General features: G+C 45.4%; 1 protein-coding gene across 1 annotated transcript in view; it reads left to right on the forward strand.

The window, feature by feature from the left end:
* The window catches only part of LOC139469446 (sodium-coupled monocarboxylate transporter 1-like), a 29,396-nt gene extending 20,444 nt beyond the window's left edge, over window positions 1-8,952 (forward strand). Inside the window, exons 8-15 of the mRNA XM_071251614.1 lie at window positions 803-891; window positions 1,698-1,813; window positions 2,921-2,988; window positions 3,870-3,956; window positions 5,507-5,736; window positions 6,414-6,514; window positions 6,848-6,972; window positions 7,886-8,952. Coding sequence (XP_071107715.1) covers window positions 803-891; window positions 1,698-1,813; window positions 2,921-2,988; window positions 3,870-3,956; window positions 5,507-5,736; window positions 6,414-6,514; window positions 6,848-6,972; window positions 7,886-8,119 — 1,050 coding nt within the window. The 3' untranslated portion in view covers window positions 8,120-8,952. The remainder of the gene's footprint in view (window positions 1-802; window positions 892-1,697; window positions 1,814-2,920; window positions 2,989-3,869; window positions 3,957-5,506; window positions 5,737-6,413; window positions 6,515-6,847; window positions 6,973-7,885) is intronic.
* The last annotated feature ends 1,079 nt before the right edge of the window (window positions 8,953-10,031 follow it).

Raw genomic sequence — 10,031 nt, forward strand, 5'->3', positions numbered from 1 at the left:
TTTGAGGGACGTCTGTTTTATAGTATTCCCCTTAAGTTTTTTGATTCCGCATAAGTGCTACGTCGACTTTACTTGCCCTTGAGGGACATTGAAGCGTTTTCACAATGTAAATGTATTTTTCGAAATAACTCCTTAAAGTCAAACCAAAAACCATTTTTATTGATAAGATACCTGGAAGACCAAATACGCAGCACCGAAAAGTGTTTTTGAAAAGTCAAACGTGAATAACAGAAAGTAAAGTGAGAATCGACCGCAGATTATTTCCACCGCGGAGAAGATATCACCGCGGCCTATTATATTCCGACCACAGTATAAATATTCACATCACGGGGAAAATCGTTTTTGATATTTTTTCTTTACAAAATTAGTTTTAGTTCTACTTTTCGATATTCTCACTGATTTTTTCCAAGTCTCAATGTATTCCTTTCCGTCTTTTTTTCAGGGTTCCCTGATAATTCTATTTTCCCGTTTCTGTTTCTGAAACATGAGAAACAGTTCTTGAAAAACTCTAAACATTTCGAAATGTACCATCGCAGTATTCAACATAATTGTTACTGTTGTAAACGTCATATCGGATATCATGGTATGAGTTCAAAATCCCGTAGCACATTGGTGTCACTATTTACTCTATAAACAGTGGACAGTGTAATACGCTGCAGTCAGCACTTCTTCCAATTGCGTAGGCGGTGGATTGTCTGGTCCAGAGTCGATTATTTACAGACTGCGGTCATATGGCTGGAATATTGCTGAGTGCCGTTAAGCAACAAACAAACAAACAAATCCAATGTCATCTCTTCTCCAGCTCCTCCCCCTGTTTGTGATGGACGTGCTGGGTGACATCACGGGACTTCCGGGTCTGTTCGTGGCCTGCATCTTCAGTGGCGCCCTCAGGTAGGCTTAGGCATCTCACCAGTCGGATGAACTTGGCATGTTCCGTTACCTACTCATTAATTTGGGCAGCAACGGAAAGATATATATCTTGCAGTAAAGAGGTTATCGGACACCCACCCTCCCCCTGCATATATGTCGTACAACAGAGCCGCCGATTCAGATAAAACGTTATTTTCTAGGAAACTTTTGTCATGTGGTAGTCACGTATTCCTCCAAACGCTGGTTGAATCTGGAAAGACCTATGATGGGCGTGTGTGTGAGTGTGTGTGTGTGTGTGTGTGTGTGTGTGGAGGGGGGGGGGGGGGTATTTACGGGATAACTTATATGAATAGATGTATGTGACCCATGCAACAGTGTCTTAGAACAAACTTTGACATTGTCATTGAATCTTTTAAATACAAGTAAAACAGAAATGGCAAGAGTAAACGTTTACATGAAAAGCAATACCAATTGATGCAAATTTCGATTCAGCCATAAAACCAAGGAAAGTATTCTTGCTTCACAGTCGCAAAAGAAGCCGCAATTCACTGTGCAGAGTTGTATATCTCGGACTCGCCAGAAATCTTTGATCGTTGGTTCGAATCCCGGTTCAACCCAATTATGTGTCTAGGTTTGTCAGCACCATACCCGTGCTCGTTGGTTTCCTCAAAGTGGTAAACGTCTGAGACCTCGCTTCGTGCTTTCCTCCCACCAGTAAACGCCGTGATATAATTGGAATACTGTTCAAAGCGCACTCACTCACTCCCTCTACACGTGTAAGAAGCTATACAAGCGGTATTCCCTCACTATATCTGTTGTGTTGCCAGCACCGTGTCCTCGGGGCTCAACTCCCTGGCGGCAGTCCTCCTGGAGGACGTGGTCAAATCCTACATCGCCAAAGACCTGACTGAAGAGCGGGCCACCCTCATCTCCAAGATCATAGGTCAGTGAGGGCCTTGGGGGTCAGGTAGAGACAAACGCCTGGTGGGTCGGATGTGTGGGGCTGTCTTTATTTTCATCGGTCGAGAAGCGTTATTTCTTCACTTACACTGGTCTAAATACGTGGTATCTATACTACAGTGTCACCACGTATTATTTCAAGGTTATAATATGGCAGTCTTCATATCATACCCATATAAACAGAAGGCCGCAGAAGGCCAGAAGGTTGATTTTTGGTTCGAGGGTTGATATGGGGGTCGAGGGTTGATATGGGGTATGACATAAAGACTGCCACATAATAACCTTTTTATCATGTACCATAACACCTGTTTGTAAAATGCATCTATTTGGAAGTCAATGCAAAACATTTTCACCTTCCAAAGTCATTGTCACGGGAAAGCTGGCTTAGCAGGCCTGCAGGCGACGCACTGAGGGACGTAACTCTATTTTCTTACCACCCAGGCTGATATCGATCGCCCAGCCAAAATGCATTACAAGCCATATCGGCCCGGCAGGGGATATAACACAGGTCTGGTTATTACACCCCCTGTGATATGACCGTCTCCATGTTGGTTCTATCGCACATGCAAAATGCTTCATATCATTAACAGCTATATGATAACGGTTTCACCACTTTATAGCTATGGTAACTACATTCTCGCTGACCGCCACCCTGGTCTAGTTGTATAGAGTCCGCCTGGAGAGCGGGGGTTCGATCCCTGGCCGCGGCCAAGAGACGTTAAAAATGGTACTTTATGTTACCCTGCCTGGCACTCGGAATGAATGGGCTAAAAGAATTTTGGTCGGCTTGACATCAGCATACTGTGTCTGAGTCTGATATTCATATTAAACTGCGGTATGGTATCTCAGTGGCTAGTGGCTTGTCCGGACCAGTACAAGCAGTACACACACACGTGTATGCACTTCGCTATATAAGTGCAATATTCTTGAACGCGACGTTAAACCCAATTTCACCTTACATACAGCCTCACATTTTATCTGTTTACTATGTTTTCAAGGAAAGTAAAGTCTCTCTCCTAATATGTTTACTACGGTTCCGCCATGTTATAACTATGTTTACTGCGGTCTCAATACGTGATATCTGTTTCAGCACTGGTTTTGGGCGTCGTGTGTTTGGGCTTGACGTACGTTGCCTCTGTCCTGGGTAGCGTTCTACAGGTCAGTACGTCAGTACGTCATGGCTACCCCAGTTGTGTAACCCAGCACAAGCTTACTAAAGGCTATCGAGTGTGCCCACCCAGTACAAACACTTGTCATTTGTTGATTCTAAAGATGAGGCATAGTTTATGAGGGGCTGTAAAAAATAAATATAAACAAGTTTTGTCGTTGTAAACATAATCTCAAATGCCAACATGTTGTCCGAATGTCACAACTGTCATCACAACGGCTCTTGGACAATATGACGTCACATTCCGGTAGTGTACGGAAGAGAAAAATAAAATGGTTCTGGGTGATGGATGCGTGGAAATTGGGCGACGTCATACATTGTATAACGTATAATCTTCGTGAGAATGTGTCAATAACATCTATTGGGCATTATACCCCAACTTCTGGTCTTGTTGCCATGGTTTCTTATGTGTAACCTGTAGGTGTACTGACCGATATACAGGTCAGTGTAAGTTCACACTACTGCTTTTCATCTCTCGCGATATGTGAACATTGTTGCTTATTTATATTGTTCCTATCCTTGACTTAAATTAAAATCAAGGTCAGCTGTTTTTCTAAATTAAACAAGGTCACTGAAATCATCGATCTGTAATTGCGACAAAACAATTGGAGACGCTTTGGGGAATTATTTAAGGCTTTTGGGCTAATTTGTCTGAAGAAGATTTATGTCTATTTCATAAGCTTTATTCAGCATGGATACGTTAACCTCACATTAAATGGAAGAGGTATATAGGCGTCTCTTGTCCGAACTGAGGTATAACGAGCGAACAAAAATGGTGATGTTGTGGCCGATACACCTTGATCAGAATTGGCCGGCCTGTCACACGAGGAATGGCATCTTAGTGAGTGATTCAGCTATATTCTATTCCCAGGCGGCGCTGTCTCTTTTCGGCATGATTGGCGGACCACTCCTCGGGCTGTTCACGCTGGGGATGATGTTCCCCTGGGCTAACAAGTGGGTAAGTCAGAGCTCTGTACGTGATGTTCCCCTGGGCTAACACTTGAGCAAATCAGAGCTCTGTACGTGATGTTCCCCTGGGCTTACACTTGAGCAAGTCAGAGCTCTGTACGTGATGTTCCTCTGGGCTAACAAGTGGGTAAGTGAGAGCTCTGTACGTGATGTTCCCCTGGGCTCACACTCGAGCAAGTCAGAGCTCTGTACGTGATGTTCCCCTGGGCTTACACTTGAGCAAGTCAGAGCTCTGTACGTGATGTTCCTCTGGGCTAACAAGTGGGTAAGTCAGAGCTCTGTACGTGATGTTCCCCTGGGCTAACACTTGAGCAAGCCAGAGGTCTGTACGTGATGTTCCCCTGGCTAACACTTGAGCAAGCCAGAGGTCGTTACGAGATGTTCCCCTGGGCTAACACTTAAGCAAGTCAGAGCTCTGTACGTGATGTTCCCCTGGTTAACATTTGAGCAAGCCAGAGCTCTTTACGAGATTTTCCCCTGGGCTAACACTTGAGCAACTCAGAGCTCTGTACGGGATGTTCCCCTGTCTAACACATGGGTAAGTCAGAGCTCTGTGCGTGATGTTCCCCTGGCTCACACTCGAGCAAGTCAGAGCTCTGTACGAGATGTTCCCCTGGGCTAACACTTGAACAAGTCATAGCTCTGTACGTGATGTTCCCCTGTCTAACACATGGGTAAGTCAGAGCTCTGTACGTGATGTTCCCCTGGCTCACACTCGAGCAAGTCAGAGCTCTGTACGTGATGTTCCCCTGGGCTAACACTTGAGCAAGTCATAGCTCTGTACGTGATGTTCCCCTGTCTAACACATGGGTAAGTCAGAGCTCTGTACGTGATGTTCCCCTGGGCTAACACTTGAGCAAGTCATAGCTCTGTACGTGATGTTCCCCTGGGCTAACACTTGAGCAAGTCAGAGCTCTTTACGTTATCTTCCTCGAGGCAAACACACGGGTTATTCTACACACATTGCGTTATCTTCCCCGGGGCCAACACGCGGGTAATTCTACACACATTACGTTATCTTCCCCGGGGCCAACACGCGGGTAATTCTACACATATTACGTTATCATTCTCGGGGCTAACATGCGGGTAATTCTACACACAATACGTTATCATTCTCGGGGCCAACATGCGGATAATTCTACACACATTACGTTATCATTCTCGGGGCCAACATGCGAGTAATTCTACACACATTACGTTATCATTCTCGGGGCCAACATGCGGGTAATTCTACACTCATTACGTTATCTTTTCGGGGCCAACACGGAGTAATTCTACACACATTACGTTATCTTCACCGGGGCCAATACACGGGTAATTCCACACACATTACGTTATCATTCTCGGGGCCAAAACGCGGGTAATTCCACACACATTACGTTATCTTCCCCGGGGCCAATACACGGGTAATTCCACACACATTATGTTATCATTCTCGGGGCCAACATGCGGGTAATTCTAAGTACATTACATTATCTTCCTCGGGGCCAACACGTTTATGTTTCTGGTGAGTTTACTTTTTCCCCCATCACATGACAGGGAGCCGGCGTCGGTCTGGGCACAAGCCTCGTCATGTTGTTCTGGATCGGTATAGGAGCTCAGGTGCACAAGCCCCCTCAACCCAAGCCACCTATCAACACCACGGGCTGCAACTGGAACCTCACTACCACAATGGCACCTGTCACCGTGTCTGGTGTCATGTCCTCCATATCCACCGTCGCCACGACCACAGCCAACAACGCCACAACCATAGCAGCTACCGTAGAAAGGTACGGCATCTTTATCAGGTGGTTAAAGGGAGTTGTCTTTGAAGCCTTGGGTCGTCGGCCCAAACAAAAGTAGTCACTTCAGTTTCGTTTTTAAGTGAACAACTAGGAGTAAATACATCCTCTAGTTCCAATATGCACTTTTATGACATGTGACAGGAATGTCAGAAAATGTAAGTTTACATTTGATCTTTTAAAAAGGATATTTCATTAGTATTTTTTATATTCAATTTCTTTCATTTCCTAATAGCAATTATCAGGCTTTGTTGTAATAGGAAGGTTTACAGCCTTCCTGATTTGTAGGGTCGGCGTATCCGCAAAGCAGTAACGAGTCGCCGACCCTTTTCAGCTGGTGTATTGCCAGTCTGCGAGTACACCTCCAGTAAAAATACATTTTTACAATAATTGTATATGGTATTCTATATGTTGAGATCTCAAGTCGATTGCTGCAATTCCTTCTAACCGTATTGACAGTCGCATTTGGGTACTGTTATCGTATCTAGTCTCCACTAATCTATCTTTAATTTTAAATCGTATGCTATATGTCGAGATCTCAAGCCGAGTGCTGCAATTCCTTCTAACCGTACTGAGTGTCGTACTGTTATCTTTTGTAGTCTCCACTAATCTGTCTTTGTGGCGATGACCTTAACCGCCGGTAACGTTGTCGTATTACGTCACAGGTCGCCTGACTACTACCTCTATACCCTGTCCTATCTGTGGTACAGCGCCACCGCCGTCCTCATCGTCGTCGTCGTCGGTCTCGTCGTCAGCTTCATCACGGGTACGTCTCGACTACACGCAAAGTACAGTTTGTCACACGCACATCACCACCCTGTAGCTGTCGACACGAGTAATACTTTAATACTCATTTACATCATTCATTGTGAAGACATATCTTCACATGTCATTATTGCCAATATCACCCAATCGGGCGGTTGTGTAGACTTGTGATTTAAGCGGTCGATCGTCACTCAGAAGTCCAAGGTTCGAAGGCACAATGTGAGAAACCGATGTCCTGATATGGAATATTGCAAAATCGGTTAAATATATGCACCATTGAGGGTAACCATTATTGGACAATGACGATGACATATTTGACTGTTGCATGTTCCAGGCCACACGAGGGCGTCCGACGTCGACCCCCGCCTCATCTGCCCGATCTTCGACATCCTCTTCCCCTTCAACTTCCTCCCAGAGTCCATCAGAAAGCCGCTGCGTTTCGGCATCAACCACGAAGGGGTGAGTACGTGACTTCAGCACTGAGGTTTCGGCATCAACCACGGACGGGTGAGTACGTGACTTCAGCACTGAGGTTTTGGCATCAGCCACGAAGGGGTGAGTAAGTGACTTCAGCACTGAGGTTTTGGCATCAACCAAGAAGGGGTGACTAAGTGACTTCAGCACTGAGGTTTCAGCATCAACCACGGACGGGTGAGTAAGTGACTTCAGCACTGAGGTTTCGGCATCAACCACGGACGGGTGAGTAAGTGACTTCAGCACTGAGGTTTTGGCATCAACCACGGAGGGTGAGTTAGTGACTTCAGCACTGAAGTTTCGGCATCAACCACAGAGGGATGAATTCATGACTTCCGCACTGAGGTTTCAGCATCAACCATGGAGGGATGAGTATATGACTTCAGCACTGAGGTTTCAGCATCAACCACGGAGGGTGAGTACATGACTTCAGCACTGAGGTTTCAGCATCAACCACAGAGGGATGAGTACATGACTTCAGCACCGAGGTTTCGACATCAACCATGGAGGTGGAGTACATGACCTCTGCTCTGGGGTTTCGGCATCAACTACGGAGCTGTGAGTGTGTGACTTCAGCACTGAGGTTTCGGCATCAACCATAAAGGGGTGAGTGCGTGACGTCAGCACTAAGTTCATGGCATCAAACACAGAGGGGTGAGTACGTGACTTCAGTACTGAGGTTTCAGCATCAACCATGAACGGGTGAGTATGTAACTTCAGCACTGAGGTTTCAGCATCAAGCACGAAGGGGTGAATATATAACTTCAGGACTGAGGTCCGAATAGACGTCTCACACCCAACAACGAGTCATGTTTTCATGAGTTTAGCTGTTACATAACTGCAGTGCTGTTCAAAGTGACATTAAACCAAACTCACTCACTCACTCACTCACTTACAGAAGTATGACCGGCCCAGCTTGTCCTGCAACAAGACCCCTGCGGAGTTGAAGGCCGGCGAGCAGTACCGACACAGCGGCGGACCGGTGCCCATCGGCATACACGCGGCAGAGAAAGGGGAGGGGCTGGACAAGAACGGACATGCCATGAACGGGCTGGACAGGGGGTCCGACAATCCAGGATTCGACCCACCGCCGTACAGCGAAACGTCTGAACTACCCAGTACGCGGCTATGATAACGACTCTATTGGCGCATAGTATACATCAGTACCGTCACACATATATTCGACATCTCTAACAAATCCCCGTGACTGCGGCATGTGCGACTACCCATAGTATTGTTACGGCGCTACGTGTACACTCGGGACGAGGGCCTGTGATGTTCAAGGTGTGATGGCCGGACGTATACCAGCATGGATTCAGATGATGGCGGTGTTGCTTGGTGTTAGATTAACAAACGGAGCAAATGCATCTACATGGAAAGGGGGCAGGTGGTGCGTTTAAAGGACGAAAATGTCGGGAAAATTTTACGTTTGTAACAATGACTCTTAATTTGAAAGAAAATAAGTCACGAACTGATTTAGTTATGTATCTTTGTATACGTCATCAGTCAAACAAAAGGGAGGCAGCGCGTATCCCCTGCAGCACCCCCCCCCCCCTCCCCCCACCCCTCCCCACCCCCATCACCACCACCACCCCCGATCCCAGCCCTATGTGTTTGTTCATCCTTAAAACAGAAACTCTTCCTAGTGTTTGGGACTCTTCCAACACATGATCTGGAATGAGTGTTTTCAACTCATACTGCAATGCTCCTGTATATACAGATATAAGTCGCTTGTGTAATTGTACATCTAAAGAAAGTTTAAATACATAGATGATGTTTTGAGGTAAAGAGACATTAGACTGCCTACAACTGAACTTTGGTTAGATGTGGGACACGCCCACTTCAATGTCCATGCTGTCATGTCACCAGTCCCACTGCGTTGCAGATTTGTCGGATTTTACATTCTTATTTTTAGATATGTTCACTCTGTATTGTTTTATATTTGGAATAAAGTGTATTTCATTAGTTTCAATTTATTCTGAACATAGCAGTTACCAGCTTAATGAGTACATGCTATAACAATGTCAATTTCTATGAAAATAATAATATGAACTGAACATTTCTTTCGCTGACAAAAATGCAAATTGTGATGTCATCATTAGATCGTGGGGCAATCGAAATGACGCCCTTTAACAGACAACCAATAAAAAGGACCTTCACGCAAGCCAAGGTGAGGTGAAATGGGGTTTAACGTCGAGTCCAATATCATTGCACTTATATAGCGACGTGTATGTACGTGTGTGTGTTTGTGTGGCTGCTTGTACTAGTCCGGACTGATGCCGATTTATAGTCCTAGCTCACTGAGATACCATGCCGCAGTTTAACATGAATACCCCGCTCAGACACAGTATACTGACTCCGAGCCGACCAGTCCTTGTTTTAGACCCTTAATGCCGAGCGCCAGACAGGGTAACAACAAGTACCATCTTTCAGCGTCTTTTGGCATGACGCGGCCGGGGATCGAACCCCGGACCTTCCGCTCTCCGGGCGGACGCTCTACCACGAAGGCGGTCACACAAGCCAAGGACAAACATAATTTATCATCCAAAACTGTCTCCCACAGGAGATATCGCTTGGGTGAGATATAGAGAATACTACACTCATTCTCGTTAGATACCATTTTTACTTAACGAGTGGACTTTCTATGGTATCTGACCGAGCGAAAGCGAGGTCAGATACCATAGAAAGTTCACGAGTTTCGTAAAAATGGTATCTAACGAAAATGAGTGTGGTATTTTATTTATTACCCACGTTAAATATATATTTAAGTGTAAATTCATAACAACTAGCGTTCGTTGACAGACCAAACTGAAACCGGTTGCAAAATCTGGTTGCGCATGAATATTGATATATGACCAAATATGGGCATTGTTGACATGTTTATGCATACAGATTAACAACATGCGCCTGCTGATCTGTTTGCAAACAAACCAGCACCGACGCTCAAGATCCTTTTGGAAGAAAGTCTTCAACTTATGGTAATTCAAGCGCCATCGTATTAAGTGTCCATGGACGCAGGACACCGATAAGAAAATTTGAAATGT

This window comes from Haliotis cracherodii, unplaced genomic scaffold (genome assembly GCF_022045235.1).
Source record: "Haliotis cracherodii isolate W230 unplaced genomic scaffold, xgHalCrac1.p SCAF_2, whole genome shotgun sequence".
In the NCBI taxonomy this organism is placed as follows: domain Eukaryota; kingdom Metazoa; phylum Mollusca; class Gastropoda; order Lepetellida; family Haliotidae; genus Haliotis; species Haliotis cracherodii.